Source organism: Peromyscus californicus, unplaced genomic scaffold (genome assembly GCF_007827085.1).
Source record: "Peromyscus californicus insignis strain IS unplaced genomic scaffold, ASM782708v3 Scaffold_8__1_contigs__length_139910024, whole genome shotgun sequence".
Lineage (NCBI taxonomy): Eukaryota > Metazoa > Chordata > Mammalia > Rodentia > Cricetidae > Peromyscus > Peromyscus californicus.
This window is the reverse complement of record NW_026294606.1, coordinates 96,678,732-96,704,774: the sequence shown is the minus strand read 5'-3', so window position 1 is coordinate 96,704,774 and position 26,043 is coordinate 96,678,732. Positions and strand designations below refer to the sequence as shown.

The window sequence follows — 26,043 nt, the reverse complement described above, 5'->3', positions numbered from 1 at the left end:
TAAGAGCATGAGGGAACAGGATGGTCGAGCTGGGGGAGGGACGGAGTGGGAGAGCAAATAGAATTTTTTATCTGGGGCAGGGGTTTGCTTTGCTATGACTCTTGAACTCTCAGGTTTGCACTACCACCAAGAGCTTGTCATAGCAATCGGCACACTGCTGTTAAATCAAATGCTATAGACAGACTGGGACTCTGAAGGAAACTTAGCATTCCTAAAGCCTATTCTTGGAAGGCTGGTGGGGTCAGTATCCAGAAATCCTGAAAGAGCAACCCTGTCTCTTCTCTAGCAGCTTTTCCTCCCAATAAATATATCCCAGTTAGAAGGGTAATACAGAAGACTGAATATTTAAGTTTATGTATTGAAAAGCTCATCCCTGAGGTGATTGTATTGGTGGGTGAGTCTTTGGGGAGGTGACTAAGGGATCCTCATGAGTGGGGTTACTATCTGTTGTAGCTAGAGTTTTCCTGCCTGACCCACAGTCAGGACAAATCTCTCTCACCCGCCAGTCCCAAGCCGCTCAAACCCGATCAAGTAAACATAGAGACTTATATTGATTACAAACTGTATGGCCATGGCAGGCTTCTTGTTAACTGTTCTTACAGCTTAAATTAATCCATTTTTATTAATCTATACCTTGCCACGTGGCTTGTGGCTTACTGGTACTTTACATCTTCCTTGTCCTGATGGCGGCTGGCAGTGTCTCTTCCACCCAGCTTCCTGTTCTCTCCATTCTCCTCTGTTAGTCCCGCCTATGCTTCCTGCCTGGCCACTGACCAATCAGTGATTTATTCATTGACCAATCAGCAACACATTTGACATACAGACCATCCCACAGTAATCTGTGATGACTAGCTTCTTATTGACAACTAGTCACAACCTAGACTGACCTGAAAATTTCCTCAGTTGAGGAACTGTCTAGATGGGGTTGATCAGTGGGCATGTCTTTGAGGGACAGGTCTTGATTATTATTTGGGGTGGGAAGATCGACCCTGAACATCTGCAGCACCATTTCATCATTCAAGAGTGCCAGCTGAGCAGAAACAGCTGAAAGGCATCCATGTGTCCATTTTATTCATTCTTCTCTTGACTGTGGATGTGATGTAACTAGTGGCTTTGAGTTCATGCCTTGATTTCTCCTCTGTGATGGACTGTGACCTGGAATTGTAAGCCAAATAAAATTTGTCTCCCCCAGGTTAGTTTTGGTCAGAATGTTTTACTAGAGCAATACAAATGGAATTAGTTCAGTATCCTTATCAGCGGTACACACAACAGCCCCCTCCATCCTTCTACCATGGAAGGATGAAGCTAGAAGACCCCTGCTAAGAATCAGAAGAGGCCTTCCACAAACATCCAATCTGCTGCCAGTTTCATCTTAGATTTCCAGCCTGCAGAACCATGATCTTTCTTATTTATAAAATAAGCCCACTCAACGTATGTTGTTCTATAATCCCAGACTAAGACAACAGTCAGAGTGACTCAGGCTGCCTGGGGATGAGCATGCTCAGCAGTGAGCTGTGTGTCAGCATGGGAGCCTGCAAGCTGCATCATGTGCCTTCTGTCCATCCCTGCCGCTCCTGGCCTGGCATTACCCTTCCTCCATGTACCTCATTTAACAGTCTGCCTCACTACCCCTGTGGGCACAATTGAATTAAATCCTGAAGATCAAATAATAACTTTGCTCATGAAGGCCCTTGGTACACAGGCACACACAATGACGAGACTCAAAGTCCACATCTGAAAGGCTGTCTCTATTCAGAAGGGCAGTGGCATATTAAATTAGAGTATGTCCTTTGATTTCTTTTCCTCTCTGAAAATATGAACCGTCTCTAAAAACAAAATTGTACAGGATGATTTAGGAGCCTTGCAACATCAGCTTCAAATTTTTCAAGTGCCTTGAGTGAGATAGAATTGAAAGGAGCTTCGGAACTCATCCAAAGGACAGACAGTATTCCAGGTTGGGAACACTCCTAGCCTGTGTTGGCGTATCCATAGCTATCATTTCCCATCAAGGGCATTTCTGCAGAGAGCCTTTGTGCCAGGTCACTGCCAGTATGAGGACTGATATGACCTCAGGCCCTAGGCTGGAAAGTCCCTGGAGCATCAATTAGCACAAATATCTTCTTTTACCAACTAGAACAAGAACATTTCCAAAGTCACACAGGCAGGAGGACAAAAACCACAGAGTCACACATTCCCAACATCTGAACCTGTGGCTTAGAGTGAGCACTGTTAACATCATGGATGTACTAATTATTTTCTATTGACAAAGGTAGTTAGCAGCCTCTATCCCTTAGTTGCCTGTAATGCCAGTTGTGACAAACATGTACCCAGGCCTTGGCAAATGACCCAAGGAACAAATTTATCCCACCTGAGAATGATTGGCAAAGACCAAAGATTGCAAAGTGAAGCCATGTAGGCTAAATTTGACTTACAGAAACACTGTGTTCATCCAATGTTATATTCATAAGGATTTTATAAATTTGGTATATTTTGCATAAAAAAATCCAGACTACTCAATTCTTGTGAATGTCTAAAAGATCTGGCAATCCTGAGCTCACATCCTTACCTGGCAATCATGGCTGTTAGAGTTTAAATACAAAATGTCTCCACAGGCTCATGGGTTGAAGGCTTTGTCCCAGCTGGCGGTGCTATCTGAGGAGGCAGTGGAAAGTTTGGGAGGTGGGGCTTTGCTAGAGTAAGTAAGTGGGATACCAGGAATGGGTCACCAAAGAGTAACTTGTCCTTCCTGCCTGTGTTTCTAGGTCATGATGTTGAGCAGCTCTGTTCCACCAAGATATTCTATCTGTCTACAGCCTGGAAACAAAGGAGCCAGCAAACAGAAGGTTGGAAACTCTGAAGTCGTAAGTCGTAACAAATTCTTCCTCTAAAATACTTTCCTTTTGGTATCTGTCAAGCAAGAGAAAAATCAACTAATATAGTGAGTCAAGGCTGAGTTGATAGTTCTCCCCTTCAGAATGCCTTCCACACTCCTGTTTATCTCAGTCCCTTCCACTCCCTACTGCACCCCACACAAGAGCCATTTCATTTGATTCACATGCATCGTGGTTCCAAATTTAGATTGAAGTGTTCTCAGAACTCTTTGGCTCTGTTTTCTCTTAATAAGCCTCTCAGAAATTTGAGGGCAAGGTCAGGACATTTTCTTGCTGCCCTTCCATGGTATCTGATGCTGGGCAAATACTCAGAAGTAATTATGGATTGATTTGTCCACAGCAGCCTTCTCTCCATGACACCCTGAGATTGTCACCCTTGTGAACTTCACTGGAAAAGGCCTGGAAGTCAAGTATGCTTGGATGAAGCTCTATTCCATAGCTCCATGTGGAGGTTCAAGAATCGTGCTACACTAGGATCTAAATCTGGATTAAAGACAGCTGCCTAACTGCACTTGACCCCTGTGTCCCCAGTTAATTTGACTATAGAATCCCCTTTAACTCTGCATCCATCAGTATCCTAAGAGACCAATGTACCACTCAGTGGACTTTAGAAAAGGCTAGCTTGGAGCCCTAACCTTTCTCAGTTAAACAGTGGTTAAAATACTAAGTGACATAGTAAAGGGAGTTTCAAGTAAGGCATGCTTTTTCCAAGCACAGACATCGATTTGGATTGCTTCCTTTAAATTTCCCCACAAATCTTTGAAGACAGCATGATCAATATACACATTTTGAAAGTTAAGCAATAAACACACACACACACACACACACACACACATACACAGAGAGAGAGAGACAGAGACAGAGACAGACAGACACACAGAAACAGAGACACAGAGAGAGAAAGCATAAGGAACTTCAGCAGTGGTTACACAGTTAGGAAGAGGTAAATGAAGCCAGGTCTGGAATGGACAGCCTGATCAACTCTAGGAACTAGGAGCTTTCCCTCTGTTTATCTTGGCCCTGCATCCTTGGAGCAGCACAGCATGTGGTTTATATGTCCATTGCCTACAAGGAAGGCATCAGGCCTTCATGAAGCAAGTAGAAAAGTAGTTATTATGCCTTAATCAACTACTGTATGTGAGAAATGATACTCAGGGTTTGTCATGTATCCCATGCAGTTTTTTACATGCCTGCAAATTAGTTTTCTGATTCTCATTTCACATACGAACTGTGCTAACCTCTCAGAGCCCAAAATTCACACAGTTTGGAATTGGGAACACTGGGATGTGAACAGTGTCTGGGATCAAAGTAAGTGATCAATACCTATATTTTACAAATTAGGAAATGGAACAATACAGATCAAGAATCTTGCATTGGGGAGCTGGCTCAGTTGGTAAAGTTCAGAACACCACAATTCAGGTACCTTTATCTGTAACTCCAGCACTTGGGAAGAAGACAGACAGATACCTGGAGTTTACTGGCCAGCCATTCTAGGTCTATGTTCAATGAGCAACACTGTCAAAAAAAAAAGAATAGTGAGTGAGGAAGACATCATACATTGACCTCTGACCTCCATATACACACACATGTACCTGCACCTGCATGCAACATGTACACACACCCTCACCCACATACACAAATAGATTTTTAAAAAGAAAGATTGAAAGGTCAAGGGATATGGTTCAATTGTTAGGAGCACTTGCAGAGTGCTCAGAGGACCCACATTCGATCCCCAGAGCCCACATTGTGGTTCACAATCATCCATAACTCTGGTTCCAGGGGATCCAATGCTATTTTCTGACTTCTGTAAGCATGAAACATGCACATGGTGCACATACATACATACAGGCAAAACACCCTCCCATGAAAATACAATATATGAATTCCCCCAATTTTTTCCTTCAGAAAAGTTAAGGAACTTGGTCATGGTTACACGGTGGCTTTGCTCAGTACATATTAAGAATTTAGAGACTCTGTGACTGGACTGGTGGATGGATAAATGAGTGACAGATGGTTGAGTAATATTTCTTGCCCACTTACTTTATGTAAGTTCTGTGAAGAGGAGGTACTTGCTAAGAGGCAATGGGTAGGATTCCTGTCCCTGAAGAATGTTTCTCCTCTCCTGGAAATTAAGCCATTTACCCTCAGAAAAGAAAAGGCCAAGTGTGCCTTTCTCACATTCTCTGCTGCATCCAGATCTTACAGCTTCACACGGTCATGACTCTGAGAAAAAGCCAACAAACTGGATACTGGCCAATAAAATAATAACAGAAACAGCACTCTGGGAAAAAAAAAAAAAACCCTGGCTCAGCTCAAACCAGATCTGTCAGGGAAATAAGAGAGCCAAGGTAGCCGCAGTGCTAGTTCACCCTGGTGTATAGTGTACTGGGAAGAAGAAGCGGGAAGAGGGGAGAAAGGAGGAGGGAGGGAGAAAAGGAAGGGGGGAAGGAAGAGAGGAAGGAAGGAAGGAAGGAGGGAGGGAGGGAAGGAGGGAAGGAAGGATGCATGCAGGGAAGAATCCCCAGATCTGGTTTCTACTGGACCCTATCTGAGAAGTCAAGGTTTTATTTGCTTCTAAACCTGTATTTTACATCCCTGTTCAGTTGCCATTATTCACAATGATCTATACCAAAGTGCTTTGGGGAAACACATCTCTACGTAGCATTTGGAAGGAGCAGACAGCATTACTGTGTGATAATTCATAGAGGAAATCACACAGCCTCATACGAGGGGAAACCCCACCAAAATATGCAGAAGGGGATAAAAGAAATCACTCAGAAATCATCTCGTAGCATGAATGAAGTTACAAAACCATAAACTGCTTCATTTAAATTTCCTCACCTGGTCCCGTGTGGTATATTCTCCTCCACACTTGGCCAGCCATGTTTACCAGGCAATGCAAAACAATCAATAAAAATCATCTCTCCATAGACAATAGCTGCTTGTGAATAAAAGAGAAAGAAAGAGCAGGTAAAACGATCCCAATTTTAATAATTTGTGATCTGGCAAATACAGACCTAAAATGCTCTTCTTAGGGCTAGCACCTCCAAGTTATGAAAAAAGGACAGAGTTTTCCTATTAGTTTCTGTCATTAAACTGCAATTGAATTCTATGGAGATAAAAACATGAAATAGGACAAAAATGTATTTTTAGGGCTGGAGAGATGGCTTAGCAGTTAAAAGTGCTTGCTGCTCTTTCAAGAGATCAGAGTTCAGTTCCCATCACCCACCTCAGACAGCTCAGAAGCCCGTGGAACTCCAGCTCCAGGGGATTTACACCTTCTGGTCTCTGTGGACAGCTACATACACATGGCCATGTGTGCGTGCGCGCACACACACACACACACACACACACACACACACATATATATATATATATATATATATATATATAATCTTTTTTTAAAAGAAAACATGTTTTGGAGGAATTTTTGGGAAAATAGCCTCAAGTCTCAGGGGCCAGAGTTATTTAAGTGATGTTGTACTTTGACAAAGGAACCTGGGAATTCCCTTTATTCCCCATACCATCCATCCACCATCCCATAGTGTCATCTATTAGTGTCCTACTATTACTCCCAATATTGTCTCTCCCCTTATCACTAATAACTGAACTCCTACTTTCTTCAGGGATTCTGTCACTTCACTGACAGAACACTATACACCCCCCCCAACCTCCTTTGCAAGAGGATGTGACTAAACTAGACGAGATGTGGCTCATTGGAGGTAAGTAGTGTCCTTAAGAATAAAGATATGTAGGGGCTGGAGGGATGATGGTTCAGTGGGTAAGAGCGCTTGCTCCTCTTGTACAGAACCCACATAGTAGCTCATAAGTGCCTGTCACTCCAGATCTAGGGACTCTGATGCTCTCTGCTGACCTCCATGGGCTCCTGTATATGGACAGGTGGTGCACAAATACACCCAGGCACACCCACGGGTGCCTAGAAAATAAATAAATCCTCAAAAAGTTAGAAAGATGGAATAACATAAAACCATATATATTATCAAATAATGGTTAAGATGTCATGTTTCAAAGTGACATGGCTCCCATGAGGAAATGATCTTGGGAAAGCTCTTCAGCTTTTTGCAAATCTTTCCTCTGTAAAATAGGAATAGTAGTTCCTAAGGCACAAGAGTATCCTGAAGAGTAACGATTGTGATTTACGCATAACCAGTTATTCTAACAGGACTGAAGATGATGCAGTGGACCAAACCTGGTTAAAGAGTGCATCTGGATGCACGGATCATCATATAAGGGGTGTATTTCTAGAATCTTGCTGAGCCATTTCAAATTATTTAGATAACCATTTATAAGCTAATATTAATATTGTTTCAATATTATTTCCTATATCTTTTTACTTTCTGGATTAAGAAAAGTTTGCTTCTGGGCAACCCAACCTAAATCAATATATATCACTTAGACTAGACTGTTAGACTTCACCTGACATTCTGTTCCTCTTTACTCAAATTCTCACTGGGCACAGTGACACACGCCTTTAATCCCAGCACTCAGGATTCAGAGGCAGGTGGATCTCTGAGTTCGAGGCCAGCCTGGTCTACAGAGTGAGTTCCAGGACAGGATCCAAAGCTACACAGAGAAACCCTGTCTCGAAAAACCAAAAAAAGAAAGAAAGAAAAGAAAAAAATCTCTCCCCTTTCCTTCCCTCCTCCCTTCTCTCCCTCCTTCTCTCCCTCTTTCTATCTCTCTCCTCCCTGCCCCCTACACACATACACTCACCTGCGTGCATGCATGCATGCACTTGCATACACACTCACTCAGGAGCACATGTGCTCTTTTCTGAGAGCCATTAACAGTCTAGAGCTGAGCTGCAATACCTCATCATGCCTGCAGTGGTACAATGTCAGTGTTTGACATTGCCCTTTATGGGAAGGTACTTCTCAAGGGAAGCGCAGTGAGAATACCTGGAATAACCCATTTACACCAAATAAAAGCTGACTTATTGTTTATGTGGAGTTATGCCAGCCAGCATAGCTTCCACCATATTATACTAGAGAGGAACCATGTTACAAATGCTTACTTAAATTGTTATATGGGACTCAAAGGACAGTATTCTTCTCCAAGTAGCTCAAAGTGTGGTGTATCCCTTCTTGGTTGTTGTGAATATCAGCTGTCTACCAGTTACAATCTGGGGTTTTTTAACAGCCAGAAGACTCACTTGTAGGGAATAATTATCTTCCACTTAACACACTGTATAAGACAAACACCATCTCCTAAATATGCAATCTGTGAACTACAGCGTAGATTTACTTCCTTTGGGCCAAAAGAAAATGCTTAGAAACAACACAAAGAGCCTTGGTGAAATAGAGATATTAGAAGTCCAAGAAAGAAGCAGACACATTTAACAATTCCATTGAGTAATGTTAATCAGAGGCATAACTGATTATACCCAGTTCAACAAACACACATGGGAAATGCTAAGAGCAGGAACCTGGAGTCAGTTTTTTTTTTTTAATCTTATTCAAAAGAACTGAGGTGTTCCATATGCTGAGTCATTTGAGACTCAATTTTCTTTCTGTAAGGTGGAAACATTCATTCTTACCTCATGAGGTTATTCTGAGAATCAGATTTTATTATGCAATGTCTAGAACAGTAGACAGCCAACACAACATCATATATCGCAATGCTATTTACACTGAAGCAACCTCTACTCACTTCTCCATGTGTAAAATGACTGCATCCCATGGAGAGCAGCTCAAGTTCTCAACCTGGTATTCTTTCTGCCTAGATACCTAGGACAGGATAGAGCAAACACTTCCAGGATCAGCTCTTGGCCAGTCATATGCAGAGTGTAGTGAGTAAATAACAATTTCCCTGCTTCTTGGATGACACAACTCTGGGATGTATTTCATCCACAGTGCATCCCAAAGGTCTCCTATGGTTTTAACCCCACTCACCCACAGTGGTAATCTGCTCTTAAAGGCATCCTGTATTGGCTTCTATCATTTTACTGTCTCACTTTCCTAATTTATAACCAAAGCTTCCTGGGATTGCCTCCAAAATAAACCATGGGCACTTGTTCCAATTCTTGTTCCAGGATTGAATCCAGCCTATAAGACTCTATCTCACAATATGATCAGGGTTCTTAATTGGGTTTATGACAAACTTCAGTTCACTAAAGGGGACCTTCTGTTCTGCCTCCGTCTGCCCTCTCCCTCCCACACATAGCCATTGCCTCCGCAGAAACCCCTGTCCTTTGCATCATCTCCCATTGCCCATGCTCTCATCTCCAACTGATCACCATGCTTCCAGGGACTCTATCATCTCACCCACAGCCCACTTATCGCCAACATTATTACCCCAAAATGCAGTTCTGGTAATCCTGGTCCCTCATTTTTGTATCTGAAGCTTTCTGTAAGGTGGAAATGGTCATTCAAAACAAAACAAAAAACCATGTTTCAAAGACCAGCCTCAAATGTTGCTTCCTTCAGCTCCTCTGCAAGGACTACAGCTCACCGGACAGATGAGCATTATCTGAAGATTGCCTTTACCTGTCACCTTTGGATGTGCTTCAGTGGGCCTGAAATCTTCTTGGTCTGCAGAACTGGCTTACATGTCCCCTCCTCCCTGAGAATGCCTCCAACCTCATAGGATGAGTTCATAGTTCCATCTTCCGGGATTCCACAGAAGCATCTGCTTCCATTGGCTAAATCGTTCATCCAACGAACATGTTTGTTTATGGACCCATCATGAGCTACACCTAGGAAAAAAAGGTTGGTTAAAAGTAGCACAGCTCCTATCCACCTGAAGTTTAAGTTGGGCTAAGGAATGAGACATTGCTAAATAAATCATATTATACTTACAAACTGACATGCATTTTTACAGTGAAGAACCCCGCCTGGGAGTTAGTGAACTTTGATAAAAATTGATGCTCTGAATGAGAGTAGGTAAGGAATTAACCCTGATGAAGGTGGCAGGCTGAACATCCAAGTTCAAGGGCACAGCAGGTGTAGAGTTCTGAGTTAAGATGGGGATGACGTAATGACTTTTTCCAGGTAAAGGCCAAAGTTTGAAAACAGAGAGGCACAGAAAGGATGGAATGAGGAGAGATGGTTATAGTATCATTCTGCCATGTTCCTATGAACATTGCCCCACCAGTCTCACTCACTGAGACAGACAGCCTCACAATCACTGAGCTAAGCCACCATAGCACTTTACACCATGTAGAATACAAATGGAATGCACCCATTCTGTGGATGTGCTGGGTAGTTTTATGTCACCTTGACATGAACTAGTGTTACCTGAAAGTAGAGAACCTCAGTTGAGAAAATATCGCCATAAAATATGGCTATAAGGCATTCTCTAAATTAATGATTGACAGGGGAGGTTCCAGCCCACTGTGAATGGTACCATCCCTGGGCTGGTATTCCTGAGTTCTTAAAAAAAAAAAAAAGCAGGCTGAGTCAGCCTAGAGGATGGAGTCAATAAGCAATAGTCTTCCAAGTCCTCTACATCAGCCCCTGCCTCCAGGTTCCTGCCCTGTTGGAGTTCCTGCTCTTTCTTTCCTCAGAGATGGATTGTTACCTGGAAGTATATGCTGAAATAAACTCCTTTCTTCCAAGTCGCTTTGATCATGGTGTTTCATCACAGCAACAGGAACCCTAACTAGGACAGTGGATACGGGTGTTGGGACTCAGGAAGAGTAAATATCACTTGAGATCTCAAAGGTAGGATTTACCTGAACTGAAACGTGCACCTGATGAGAAATTGTATCTCTTTCCTTAAACTGCACAGGGCAACTCCTATATCATCTTTTAAGACAGCACAAATGAACTTTTTTTTAAGAGTTAGAATTTATTATGTGATAGACATGCTCGGATTGCATCTATAGTTTTTGCTATTTTTTATTTTTTGAGACAGGGTCTCACTATGTAGCCCTGGCCAGTCTGCTCACTATGTAGACCAGGCTACCCTTAGACTCACAGAGACCCATCTTGTCTCTACCTCCCAGGTGCTGGAATTAAAGACGTTGCACCTCGGTTGCCCGGAATTAATGCTTACTCCTTTAGGCTCACTGAGACAGGGTTTCTCTCCTACCTCAATTTCGTGAGTGCTGGGACTATGCAGACATGTCGCCACAACCTGCTGGAGAAAGTACACGTTTTTCTATAAACTTTCAAAACAAAAGACTCTGTGTGTGTGTGTGTGTGTGTGTGTGTGTGTGTGTGTGTGTGTGTGTGTGTGTGTGTGTGTTGTCCAGGATTTTCTTTTTCTTCTGGAGATCCCAGCAGGAACCGTGTGTGTGTGTGTGTGTGTGTGTGTGTGTGTGTGTGTGTGTGTGTGTGTGTGTGTTGTCCAGGAGGTTCTTATTCTTCTAGAGATCCCAGCAAGAACCAGCTCTGTTTTGGGACCGAATTTTTCTGGAGCATCTTTGCTCAAAAAAAGCATAGGTCCTAGGAACTAACTGTCAGAAGGAAGCCTCAGGAGAAGCCCAGGAAGAGCATCTCGCATGACACGGGGTCCAGAGGGAAAAGACTGGACCTGGCCCTTCAGAGCCCTGGTTGGGAGGGATCTCTAACTTCCCGCACCTCCCTGCGGTTCCACTCAGAGCCAGCAGATGGTAAACAGCCCAATTTCCCGGCTGTCCCGCCCACCCCTGCCTACCCGCGGGAGAGGAGGCAACCTTGTCTCGCGGCAGCATCCTCCAGGCCCAGACATTCATCTCTGTCCATTTCAAGGCGCCAGAGTCTGTGCCGTATATACCCAAGTATTGAGCCCACGCCCGGGGTTGGGGTGTCCAGGCAGCCGCTCCTGGTGTGTTTTATTCAAGAGTCTTGGAGAAAATCCGTTTTGAATGTTGCGACCAAAAGCCTGATTTGGGATCCGCACAAAAGCTGGACTTGAGGTTTAATTTGAAGCAGGAGGAAATGTGAGGGCGTGAGGGAGGTGGGGCGCGAGGGCGCGGCTCCTCTGAGGATTACGGCGGAGGCGGTGGACCGCGGCTCCGCTCGCAGAGGTTGCAGCCATTGCACTGAAGAGCATCCCACATTCAACAGGAGGAGCCCGCGGGAGAGAAGCCCCGACCCTCCTCATAGCCGCTGCCTGTGCGCCCCGCGACCCCTCGCGCGACATGGCCAAGGAAGGCGTAGAGAAGGCGGAGGAGACGGAGCAGATGATCGAAAAGGAGACCAGCAAGGAGCCTGCTGAGGGCGGCGACGGCTCCCACCGCCTCGGGGATGCCCAGGAGATGCGCGCTGTGGTGCTGGCCGGCTTCGGCGGGCTCAACAAGCTGAGGCTCTCCAGAAAGGCCATGCCGGAGCCACAGGACGGCGAGCTCAAGATCCGCGTCAAAGCCTGGTCCAGTATCCACGACTTTCTGGTTTTTCTCTTTTGCGTGCTGGGCGCTCCGGGAGTGGGTGGGAGAGACTAGGTTGGGGATGCTGCCCAGGTACCTAGTACCCACAGCAGCAGGCGCCCACTCTACACCCATACTTGGTTCTCAGAGCTCCCCCACTCCCAGCCCAAGCCAGTGGAGCCTGGGGAGGATGCTCAGAGGTGGCCCTTCTCCCCACAGCAGATGTAGGGTGACAGGAAGGATAGTGGTTCCCAGGACTTGAAGTCTGGAAGATTGCGTCGTGCCCCTCTTGTAGGACAACTCAGCTGCAACACTGGGAAGGATGTAAGGGTGGGAACTGATCGTTTACGTGGTTTGAAAAATAGCAATTGCTGTATTCGTACTGTTCCCGGTGCCGTTTTTGGAGTTTTACATATGCGATCCCATTTACTACTTCCTGAGCCCCAGTAAGCCAGGTGCCCAGCTTTAGAGGTGAGAAAAGGGAGCCTCAGAGGGAATGAGTGATCTGCCAAGATCACTCAGCTGCCAGTAAGTGACCTGGCTGGTCCTTGACACTCGATCTCTCTTTTCACCTTTGCATTCAGATGGGGCTGAGGACAGGGTGCAGGACTGGGTTCTCCCACCCCCACCCCTTGTGCATTTCTTTCCCCGGACTTACATGAAGACAGGATCTGAGAATCAAGAGAGTTAAATCACCCAACCTAAGCTAGGTGAAAGGTGAGGCCAGGGATGTATCCTACCCTCTCTCCCCCACTGCATCTTCTGCCTTTCCGGGTAGCTGGGAAAACCAGATCGTGTTCTTCAGGAACTCCTGAGCTGCTCTCAGAAGGAGCCCACACTCTAAGAGACCCTCTATTCCCATTCTTCGTGGGGAGACGTGCCTAGGCCAGCTGGGATTCCCCGCAGTGTGTGTGAAAGCTGTTCTCTGCTTGGGGGCACAAACCGCCATGCCCCTGAAGTCAAGTGGAGTGGGGAGCCGCTCACTAGGCTCAGTGTTCTGTAGTAACCATGATTCTTACAAGGGTTGTTGGATGGATTTCCTAAGCCCCTGATGTCCCTACTTCATAGAAATAGCAGCTGACTCAAACCTCCCTAGGACAGATCCGGAAAGAAAGCCAGGATCTGCAACTTGATCTAAGGGTAAGAAAAATGCACAGAGCTCCCTTTGGCCCCTGCACCACCTTGACAGCAGGTGGGCTTTATTTGCCAGATTGGGAGGCAGCTGGTGGGAGCAGCAAGCAATGGTCCATGGTTAGCTCTTCATATATGATCTTGGTCCTGCTTGACTTTAAACACTTTGGAGGTTTCTCAGGTGAGGAGAGGAATTCAGGCTAAGAGAAGCTTCTGGCCAATCTGGGGATCTGGTGCAGTTCTTTTCATTAACTCTTAGGAGGCCAAGGTGATTGATCCCAGCAGGCAGAGGTATTACCTGCCCCCTTCACCGATAAACCACCAGCATCCAACAGAGTTGGCACAGTGCATATTCTAAGTAAGTGGTGATGGGTGAATGGATTGAGGGGGTAGACTGGAGGAGGGTTGTGGAGTCATCATTTTTCTATACTCGTTGATGGAAGACCATCTACCTAGTATAATTAAAACCATGTATGAATAACTCCCCTTCCTTAATGACCTCATCAAAATATTATGCACCTATGGACACACATTTATATACAAGTGTGTGTGTGTGTGTGTGTGTGTGTGTGTGTGTGTGTGTGTGCGTGTGTGATTTATGAACTTTCATTCACACTGAAGATTGAGATCTAGGATTCAAAGATATATTCAGAGAATAACTGTTGGGGCCACAATTTCAAGAAAAGAGCTTTAGCTGCAGTGTGAGTAAGTCTGTGTTCCCCAGCTTCTGCATTCAGTAGCCCTGTGCTAACAACAAGAAAATGCCTGCAGGAGCAGGGACATTTTGAAGTAACTCAAGATGAAAATGAGGAGGTGATTTTCAGAAACTGACATACAGACCTGCTCTTGAATGCAGCCGCACACATGTGTACACACACGCACACACACACACACACACACACACACACGTATGAACACATGCACATTTGCACGTATGTACACACACACACATACACAAATGCGCGCACACACACACACACACACACACACACACACACACACACACACATACACACTACTACAAAAGCCCTGCTTATTCAGAAAGCCACACAGACCTGGTCTGTACTAGGAATATAGTATGGCAAAGAGCTTCAGATTGATTTTTTCCTTTCACCAAGTGAGAAGCAGAATTAATCAGTTTGCAAGGCCGCATTGGAATAGCTTGTGGAAATGGCCTGCTGGGTCTGTCATCCTCCGCTGGGCTGGGATTGGCTAGCCAAAGAGGCCCATTGATTATAAGTTTCTGCCTTGAGAGGCAACATGACTCATCCCATGTTTTTATGAATCAACTGAGGCCTTGTGGCTGAAGGTCCCCCTTTTATCTGCTTTCTGTTTTTAATGGAAACCTTTTTATCATCAAATAGGATGTTCTTTTTGCTTGGAAACAAAGCATAGCGCATCTGAACTAGTATTACTCAGACCTGGGACAAGGGCTCAAGTTGGCGAGTCTATAATTATAAAAGTGGATAAGAAAAAGCAGGAAGAAAGGAGTATTTTATTTCATTTACCCTCTAATTCACTGATTGGTTAGACAGGCATTTTTCTTACAGAACAAATTGGGCATTGGGGACATTGCGTGATTTGTCAAAAGTGTCACACAAACAGTAGTGAGGATGTATATTTGTGTGTCCTCAGGGCTTCAACACGTTCCCATTTGTTCCATTTTGTGACCCTCAGAAATACCACAGGAGATGTGATTTACCTCTCTAGACCATGACATGTATGGTTGTGTCCTTTGTTTCTTTAATAAATATGGTCCATTGTTCTTCTTATGTGTGGCTAAGGGGATACTTTCTGGCTATTCCCAGAGTAACATGGTTGGTTTTTCTGGAAATTAAAGATGTGTTCAAGTGCAGCTTAGGGAGAGCCACTGCTTGTTGCTATAGGGTTGGAAAGACAGAGGGTTCTGCCCTCTAAAAAAAAAATGTCAATTGATGGGAGATCCATTTCACAAATTCTTCATTGAGTGGTCTATGTAATAGTAGGTTTAAGTGACCAACCAGCAAATGAGTGTGTGAAAGAGAGACAGTGTGTGTGTGTGTGTGTGTGTGTGTGTGTGTGTGTGTGTGTGTGAGTATGTGTGATTGTGTATGAGTATGTATGAGAGAGAGAAAGAGTGTGTGTGTGTGTGTGTGTGTGTGCACGCATGTGTGTCCTTTGAAGAAAGGTGGACCTGAGCATGTGCCTGAGCTTCTGCTCTTCCTTCTGTGTGACCTTGGTGAGCTTGTCTCATTTGCTCCAAGCTTCCCAGGGTTATCTTCAAAGCATGGACAGTAAGATGATGGTTGTAGTGGTATCAAGACGGCCAAACCTGAGTTCTAGCTCAGCTCCTTCCTTGCTAACTGGATAGCATGGATCAGGCTCCTTGGAACCAGAGGCTGGTACGGAGAGCCTTTTGCAAGCTGTTTACTGAGGAAGACCTTTCAGGGCAAAGAGAGCAATGCAAGCAGGCCAGGGCCGAGAGAACTAAACAAGGGTATGGTCTCCATTGGCTCCCTCTGCAGAGTCAGTTCCTCCCAAGAGGAAGAAATAGGGTAAGCCTTTTGGTCACTGGCTGGGCTGCTAATGGGAGTGTGGAATCGCTTAAGCAGAGGTTTTCATACAATGGATCACAATTCTCCAGGAGATAATGAGTAGCCAACATCCACAGGAGGGATCTAGATGAAGTACAATCTCACTCCTTGGTTCGCATTGCTGATTATCTACCCTAAACCTAAACAGAGGACTGGTTTGTAAAATGGGGATAATTGTGATGCCTCCTTTATTCGTACTGTACTGAAGTTGAAATGAGGTAAAACACACAAGACCTATATATACAATTAACGGTTAATAAATGACTTACTGTCTAAGCTATTAATTTTGGCTTACATCACATCACTACCTTACAGAGTCTTATCAGAATGGTTTTGAAAGTAAAATGATTGATAATTACACTGGGATAGCAGGGACAAACTGGAAGGATTCTGGACAAACCAGGGTATCCTACCTGACAAGGGTCTGATGACGTGTGACCTTGTTGCCATCATGTCTTTTGAAAAGGAACTGGTAAGGTCTGAGGCGGGCTGAAGGTCTCCAGGTTGGGCTGTAGGAATGTATTTAAGTGGCCATTAACAAGCCTTGTCTAGTTTGTGGCTCAAATTGGCTTGTGACGGAAAGTCACTAATGGATTGGGGACATTTATTTTCCCAGAGTGATTTACAGCAAGAGGCCATATGAAACTGCTGGAAGGAGACCAATTGGATGAAAAATGGTTCTAGCTTGTCATGGCCCCATTGGCTGATCTAAAAATGGGCCGAGGGCAGGCCACACCAGAAGCAAGCCAGCAGATGGGCAGAATTCTAATATGTCATAAAGATATGCAGGAGACAGGGGAAGAATGTATGCTCACTGAACAGTTATTATGAGCCAGAAATTGAGTGCATATATAGGTCAACAAGGTCAATGTCACTGACTCTGTTTTAAAGAAGACTTGTCAGGACTTCAGACTTCCAAGTAGAAAAGAGATATAAAAAGTCCAAGTCTATATTGCTCCTGGATTCTTCACATTTGGGTGCCAGATAGTAGGAAATCATGATGAACAGCGTCGGGGGCAGGCAGACCCAGGGATGTGTAACACAGAGGAAGCACCATTCCAGATAGAACTGATAAGACTCAAAATTGTATACTGTCTGCCCCCTAGATGGCCATTTGTATTTGTTTCACTTCCGTTTCCTCTAAGCTTCTGAGGTATAAGATACCTTGAGGATAAAGTTACTCAGGCTGTCGATAAAGAACACTCAATGCTGATTAAACCTTGGAACCACTCAAAATAGTGGAGTTCTTTCCTTTGCTTCCTTTGATTAACTGGCCACCTTTGCAAACACTGACAACTTGAAGACAAGATGTCCTAAATCAGTATAGCATTAAAGTGTCACTAATGAGGCTGATGGGATGAAACACGGCCAATGGCATGCTCTGGGTTTGTTCAAGTAAGCAAATGGAGTCCATGAGGTTCGATGGCACAGCTGTTCATAAAACCGAGAAATTATGCTGAGAGAACTCTAAGTGCCCGACTCAGAAGATGCTCTGACATGGAAATTGGGCTACGGTGTTCTGAATCGCTCTCTGCTGAGTGAAAGTAGCAGGGTTTGACATGAGAAGGGTGGCTCCGTGCTGAGTCAGAACTAAGTCTCCTTTGGTAATGAACCTGACACAGCTCCTAGCTCAGGGGTCATTCTCATCTACTGAAGCTTCTGCTTGCTCCTTACCTATATCCTTTCTAGCCAGGGCTGGGGACAGTGATGGCTCCTGTTTACCCAATAATAGAACGGAAATTCTTTGGTCATTTTGTTTTGCTCTGTCTTGAGACAAGGTCTCACTAAGCATCCCAGGCTGGCCCGGAACTTGCAACCCTCCTGCTTCAGCCTTCCAAAGTTTAAATATGTGCTATCATACCTAGTTTAGACAACCCCGCCTCCCAGCAACTTGGATAGGTAGGAACACAAAAATGGCATATATCTTTCCTCATCACTGTGACCAAATGTCCGACAAAAGCAATTTAAAGGAAGCAAGGTTTATTTTGGCTCAGAGTTTGGAGAAACAGTCCATCACAGCAGAGAGGGCATGCCAGCTGGAGAGGCTCAGTCCATAGTGGTGGGAGCTTGCAGCTGCTGCTGCCTCACATAGTGTAGATCAGGATGATCTTAGAGAGATCTTAGAAATTATGTCAGATTATAGTCCTGAAAACCTTACCCTCAGTGACCCACCTCCATCAGCCATGTGCAGACCCCAAAAGTTCCACAACTTCCCTAAATAACCCACCAGCTGGAGACCACATATGAAAACATACGAGCCTATGGGAGACATATAAGATTTAACCTGTAACACAGTGGTTCTTCTATCGCAGGTTTAACCCCCATAATTTTAACTTACTGTTTATAGGGAGCCATCTTGTCCCTTCCAGACTGTTTTGATCTCAATTCAATAGGGACACTAGGCTGTTCCTTTCTCTCCCCCCCCATCACACATACTCCTCCCTTCCTCCTCATTTTTCATTATGATTAAAAGAAAAACAGCAATGGCCATCAAAGCATAGTCCCAATAACAGAAGCAGTAACTGGAAAAATTTATAGTGGAGGGTAAACAAGACCGAGGAATTAAAATGTGTAGTAATATTTTATGTAAAGTAGGAGTCATCCAAGTGGAAATAGTTTTACTAAAATAAAAATGAAGTAAATTGCAATTAGCTTAACAATGCTATTTAGAATGTTGTAACTTGCTAGAGTTACTAATGTCGCAATTGTGATTATGATTTGGTGGCAGTTATGTCTAAACATTCTGAGAGTCAAAGTTACGAAATTGAAAATAGTTTGGGAGCAAAAGAAAGTACCTGAAGAAAGAACTGGAAGAAAGGCCAATGAGTTCACGTAGAAGGAGTTTGTTCTGAACTACGGATATAGCTCAGTGAAAAAGCACTTGCATAACATCCATAAGGCTCTGGGTTTAAGGGAGAAACTATCAGTTCATTCATTCACCCTTTAGAAAGTGATGGTTGGTCAACACTCTTTGGTAGGAAAGCAAGTATAAAAAAGCTGTGATAAGATACCTAACAACAAGAAAATTAAAGAAGAAATGTTTTGTTTTTTTTTTTTCTGGTTTACAGTTTGGTAGGATACCTTCCATGGTGGTGAGGAATGCATGGTGGTAGGCTCAGGAAGCCAGCTGGTCATGCTGCATTGACAGCGAGCAAAGACAGAATGAACAGGAAGTGAGGCCATGATATAAAACCTCAAGGCCCACCCCTAGTGCCCCACACATTCTTTTCCTTCAAGGATCCACCTGCTGGGACCAAGTGCTCAAACACATGAGCCTTTGGGGAAGACATTTCATATTCAAACTACAACAGCTCTCAACACATCTTGCCCATAATAGGTATTCAATAAAGGTCATTTTCCTTCCTGAGTCTCTCACATTTGAATTGGTGTCTCCTGGTTCTGAACCATGTTGGCGTCAAGGAGCAGGAAATTGGATTTTAATCCTTATTCCTAGGGTTGGGAATAGAACTGGCTTGCTCTATGACTACCATCACACTAGCCCTTACATAGCCATCCATGGATAGTGATAGGGATTCTCTGACAGTTGAATATGCATGGATAATCTATCCTTGGGAGTTTGGTTCACTGTAATTCAAAGGATTCCAAATTCCATAACCTTTGCGTGGACCAATGACATCCAATGCTAACAACAAAGCTCATCCAGACACAGAGAAATTGTACCCCCCAAGTTCCTAGCACTTCTCTTTCCTAAAATGGATCCTTTTGACATCTTGGCATTTGTTGTAGAAGAAAAAGTTTAATTAGAAGCCAGAAGAGACTCTTCGTAGGAAAGGGCAGCAAGCATGTAATCTCAAATTAGTTCCTCTGTGTGTGATCTCATACAGGAAATTGGTTGGAGTCATGGCATTGAAATGAGTGAGTTTTATGTTTGAAGGCTCAGGAGACAGCATCGATGCTCCCATAAAAGGTACTGCTTCATCTCTGAAAGTGATATTTCCTTCATAAGAGCATGCAGTCAGCTTCTGCTTTTAATCTTCTGCCAGTGACCCCTGACTCTTCATCTAGTTTCATCCTCAGCACTGTCTGGGAGCAGGGCATGCCAAACAGCACGTTCCCCAACAAAACCCCAGTAGCAAGCTAAAGCATTGAGTCTTGTTACTCTCAACTTCTCTAATTGAGTGTGGTCCCCAGAGTTCAATGCAAGATAATTATCCCTTATTCAGGGAAGCATAATGATTCATATCTTAGAATGTCACTGCGTGCAAACCTTTGGTTATAAAATATTCTATATTTGAAGTGAAGTGGGCATGGATGAAAGTCCTGCTTCCAATAATCTCAGAAACTTGTGTAACTGTGGGATAATGGTGGGCTTCTTTAAGGTCTCAATTTGTTCATATGCAATATGGGTATAATAATAGATAATGGGGGGGGTTGGGGATAGTTCATTTGGTAAAGTGCTGGCAAGCCCAAGTCTGAGGATCTGAATTCAGTCCCCAGCTCCCACATAAAAAGCTAAATGTGGTGGTGCACACTTGGCAATCTCAGCAATGAGAATGTAAAGACACATAGATCTCAAGGCTCGATGGCCAGCCACTGGAGCTTACTTGATGAGCCCGGAATCCTAGTGAGAGACTGCCTTAAACAACAAAACAACAAAGAAACAAAAAACAAAGTGGACAACTCTTGGGGACTGCTACCCAAGGTTAACTTCTGGTTGAAACACACAGAAGCATGGGTGTGTGTGGATATCTATCCACAAATGCACTTACACATGCTCTTACACCCCACCCACAATGTACCCACAAGTACAAACACACACACACACACACACACACACACACACACACACACACACACACACACAGATATAAGTTCCTAGCAGTGATATTGGTGTATGTAATATTTGTTGAATTAATGATTTTTCTGAGGTATATATTATGTGTTCCAAAGACATTATTGGTATGGAAGCAGTGCAAAGAAATACATTAGGAAGTCCCCCAGTACTCCATAACACTCTGTGTATAGTACTAGGGATAGACCCTGGAACCTTGTGTACACTCTACAAGTGCAAGCTTAATCACTGAGCTGCTTCCCTAGCCCCTCATAAGGTTTTCTGGCCCATCATTCAGACACTACATGTCTCCCCCAAAGGTTACAATATCCTGACATCAAGAGTAGCCCTGGAAGGAGGCACCAAGATTAATTCCTGAAGGAAGAGCAGAAATAGAATCCAGAGATATTATGCTTCTACAGTGTGCCAGGACCTGAAGCCAAATCTTCAGAAGGAAGAGCAGTCTGTTCTTCCCTGACCTGTGTTTTTGTGTCTTGTTTGTGCTGATGGTTGTGATGGGCCCTTGCTAACTGGACTTTGCTGTCTTCCCTCTTATCTTTTCATAGTCTCCTTTCTCCTGAGCTAGCTCCTACAATGACTTTCCATCTTGAGACTGACAGAGATGTCAACCTCTAGATTCGGCTGGCTTGTACAAGTTTTTAGTAAGCCCCAGTACAACAAAAGATGTTTTTCTTCTGATTTTCAAGCAACAAGGAAAGAATCTGATTGGTCATTGCTTAGCAGCCCCTAAATGTCTCTCTCTCTCTCTCTCTCTCTCTCTCTCTCTCTCTCTCTCTCTCTCTCTCTCTCTCTCTCTCTCTCTTCCTAGTCCCCAAAGGAATAAAGAACTTAGACTGTCTGTATTTATGTCTTGATCTCTCCCACATTGGCCTAAAATAGTAGGACTGTGTGATTAACAGCTCACTTGGAGTGTGTGTGTGTGTGTGTGTGTGTGTGTGTGTGTGTGTGAGAGAGAGAGAGAGAGAGAGAGAGAGAGAGAGAGAGAGAGAGAGAGAGGAGGGGTGGGAGGAGAGAGAGCGGGCATGCAGGCATGGTTATGTGCATGTCTATTTGTGTGTATCCTTATGTGAGTGTGTGTGTAGAGAGGAAAGAGGAATAGATACCCCAAAATCAGTAGATAGTGATCAGAAGATAGGAACAAGAACCACAAAGGATATGCAAACTGAGCATGTTGTACGTGTGTGTGTGTGTGTGTGTGTGTGTGTGTGTGTGTGTGTGTGTGTGTACACAACTAATTTTAAAAAGAGATTATGATTGAGATTGCAGGTACACACCACTGTGCCCAGTTAGGAGAGACTGCCCATGCAGAAAAGGTTGGGGAAACCAGGCAGAGGACTGGAATGGCAACCCTGCTCATTCCATTTTAGGCTCTTACAATTCTTATTGCAAACTTATTAAATGACATAGGATTAAGTCTTCATACCTCTTTGGTAATCTTGGAAATTCTAACATTACCAATTACCAATCATATACCAAGTATGGACTTGGTTAATATAGACAGACATCCAATAAATATTCACAGGATAGACAAATAAATGATTGACTCTGATGGTGATAAATACAGCTATTATAACATAACCAGTAACACACTCAATCTATCTAGCATTTTTCCCAAACAAGAAAGGTCATCTCTTCTAAAACTTGCAGCTGACAGGTCTTTGAGTAAGGACTGAACAAACCCCAGTGGAAGTGTTTTCAGAGAATTTTATTTCTTCTTAACACACCGTGTTACCTTGGAACCTGAAGTTACTTCCCTGCTCTCTAATAACTACCTTCTCTGGGCTGTGAAATGTGGGGCTCTGACTTCTGAGGATGCTCTGTAATTTTCTCCCTATTGACCTCTGTCTCCACCAAGTGCTGGAAGCCAGGGCTGTCGAGAGAACCCAGGGGGCTGCCTCTGATAACTGTTATTCTGGGAGGACTCACTCAGGCATCCCTCAATGCCTGTGTATCAGGAACAGAATTTGGAAAGAAACTATATGTCCATGACTCTGTCCCCATCTTCCTATGTATGCATCAGCCCCCAACCCCCACTCCTCAATCTTCAGACAGTTGAATGTGCTGTACGGGTGCTCAGAAATGGAGTTTTCTTGTTGTGTCCTTTTAATTAGGACTCTTTCCTGTCACCCTGTTTTGCCCCCCTTGCCCCTGAAGCATCCAGATTATACACCTATTTTGTGTCCACTCTTCCTAGAGTCATATTCTCACTGTTTGAAAACAATATAAGGATGCTATCATCATTTCCTTTATTTCATTCATATATTAGTCATATTATTATATTATTATTAATATCATAAAAAAACCTTAGGAATCATTTCTTTGTGTCACAAACACTATTCTAAGCATTCTGTAGCTATCTTTATGACACCAGATAAAGAAATGAATCAGACAGGTGAATGAATTTGTTTAGGATCTGAGCTAGGGATGTAGGTCAGTGGTGGAATGCTTGCTTAGCATGTACAAGACCTTGAGTTTGAACCTTAGCACTACATGATAAATAAATAACAATTACGCAGATAGTAAGACTGAGAGCATAGATTTAAGACAGAGTGTGTGTGTCTCCAGCATTCCATCCTGTTTTACCCACTTTATACACCTGTGCTTCACTGCCCTGTCCTAGACACGAGCCCCTGGAGTGGGAAAACAGCTTGCTTGGTAGCGTATACAACATTGACACATCATAGCTGTCTTCATTCGAGCCTAGATTCTCAGGCCCATTTTTCCCTCAAGGTAAGGTTGTTTTTGGTTGTTTTTTTTTTTTTTCCCTCAGAAGATACAGCTGTTCTTCAAGGAAACTGATATACAGTGGGCAGTGCCCCACCCCATGCAGGTAGTTTGTGGCCTGGGATTTGTGCGAACTCTCATGAGATTCTCTCACTACAGTCTCTGTGGCTCCCTCTTTCCTCCAAAAACAGTTAGTCATCATCCCTGGTGGGAGAAGAAAAGCAGGCCTTGCCTAGGATCAAAGAGAATTGCTTTCTCATTTATCTGTGCTACCTCTTGTTCAGTCAGCTAATGGAGAGCTATTAAGCCCACCGTTCCCATGATTGGTCTGAGTGATTTTGTAATTGGATTCTTCTTATCCTCCCAGCAAAACTCACTGAAATTGTTCCATTTGGGGATTTTGTCATACACTCTGACTCAACCTCTCAGTCGGATCTGGAGATGCTTCATGCAGGCACCGATGCATCCTCCGCACATCCTGAAACAGCAGCTTCAGTTTTGAGGGCCTCCTTGATGTGACCAGAGGAACAGCCAGCACCTCTGGGATGCTAGGAACTAAGTAGCAAAGGCCAGAGTCACTTCCTGCCTCCTCCAAGCTGCAAGACCTGTGCTGGCAGCCAGCAGCTTGACTCCTTCCTTGGGCGGTTTGCTTTTCTTTTCCTAGTCACACTCTTCCTTTTCTCCAGCATAGCTGGGCTTGCTCACTCCTGAATGGAGAGCAAACTTCTTATGCAACTGAAAGCTGTGTCAATCCAGCATTCTCTAGAAAATAAGAAAGCTGGATCCATTAGAGCAACAGAGAAAGGTCTTGAAAATAGTGCTTTGCTGTTGACATCCCCAAATGTCTCCTGTGTTCTTCATATTATCTCTGCTGTCTTTACACTCTCCTCCCTCATCCTCTTCTTCTTCCCCGCTCCCCCCCCCCACCCCCCCACCCTCACCCCCATTACTTTCCTGTATGTGTTCTCATGAATGCTCATGGATACAGGAGCTTGGTGCAGGACCTTCCTCTCTTCTTCTCCACCACATTTATTTATTTGTTTGTTTGTTTATTTGTTTATTCAGTCATTCATTTGTTTATTTATTTTGAGATAGGCTGTCATATTGACAAAGAGTTCCCCAATCCAGCTAGACTGGCTAGCCAGCCAGCCTCATGCCCCTTGTGTCTGCCTCCTCAATGCTGGCATTACAAGGATGGATGGTTGTGCTCAGCTCTCCACATGGGTTAGGGATCTGAGTTAAGGCACTCATGCTTATGTGGCAAGTAGTTTACCAACCAAGACATCTCCCCAGCCCCCTCGCCTGTATTTTAAACTCTGTTCTTGCTGTCTGGTCTTTTATATTTATCTTTACTCACCTTTCCCCTTCCACGTCCCAGGGGTAAATCTTTGCCCTTTCCAAAGCAGTCAATGCAGGAAGTCTTTGATTTCCTTGGTTCTCCCACTCCCCATTATACCAGTACACACCCGAGGCTGCAAGCCAAGCAGAGCTGAGGGATAATTCTGTTAACAAAGAGAGGAAAAGAAAGGGAAAAGCTAGAAACTCTCAGATGTTTTCCTACTTAGGTCTCCAGTTGAAGAAGCATTGTTTGCAAGTCTTTGATGCACCCTGTGCTAAGCACTTTTTTTTTTTTTGAAAGACAGACTTCTAGAGTTGCTAATTATCTGTGGGGAAGGTAGGTGCATCATGATCCTGCTGCTGTCTTCTTTTGAGGCTAATGACACCTAAATATTAATGAAACAACATTTGAAATTCAGTTCTTTAGTGCTAGGGTTTGAGTTTGAAATGTCCCTCATAGGCTCATGCACTGAACACTTGGTCCCCAGCTGCTAGCACTATTTTGGGAGGTTCTGGAAGCTTCAGTGTGTGGGACCTAGATGGGAAAAGTAGGTCTATTGGACATTATGTTCTTAGTCCCTAGTTTCTTGCTGCCCTGCTTCTTGTGTACCATGAAGTGAACAGCCTCCTTCTCCATGCTCCAGCCACCAGGCTAACCTGTTTCTCCACTTGCCCAGAATCAGTGGAGCAAGGGACAAGGGACTGCAATGTCTGCAAATGTTAGCCAAAACAAAACATTTCTCCTCCTAAGTCAGGTATTTGGTCACATCTACCATAAAAGTGACTACTGTATTCAGTTACAATGATCATATTTCAAGTGTTTGATATCCACATGTGTGTCCAGTGGCTACTATATTGGCTTCCCTGTTCCCATCACCCCAGGAAGATATAGACATAATTGTGCTAGTCTTTACCTTTCTCCATTTGTCCTATTGAAACAACAATTTTCTTATACATCTTGCTCATCAGCAGCAATGTCTTGGGAAGTAACTGCCCTAGCACAGCAAAAGTGAACTGTTTCTATTTGGGCCTTCTTGTGCCCTGGCTTTATGGAGAAATCAAGCTGGGGTCACTCTGAACCTTTTTCCTCTCCATGGAGAGGTGGGCTAGCGCTGGAGGGTGTGAAGAACAGAAGCAAAGAGCGTGCCCATCCCATTCTTTCCTTTGAGAAGCACCCAATCCCAATGGGACAAGTTAATAGCTACTTTCTCTGTGTTAGCCATGACCCTCGTGTAGCAAATTCTTGGGGAATTGTCATACTGT

General features: G+C 44.1%; 1 protein-coding gene across 1 annotated transcript in view; it reads left to right on the top strand.

The window, feature by feature from the left end:
- The first annotated feature begins 11,854 nt into the window (after window positions 1–11,854).
- The window catches only part of Vat1l (vesicle amine transport 1 like), a 164,141-nt gene continuing 149,952 nt past the window's right edge, over window positions 11,855–26,043 (top strand). Inside the window, exon 1 of the mRNA XM_052728074.1 lies at window positions 11,855–12,203. Coding sequence (XP_052584034.1) covers window positions 11,977–12,203 — 227 coding nt within the window. The 5' untranslated portion in view covers window positions 11,855–11,976. The remainder of the gene's footprint in view (window positions 12,204–26,043) is intronic.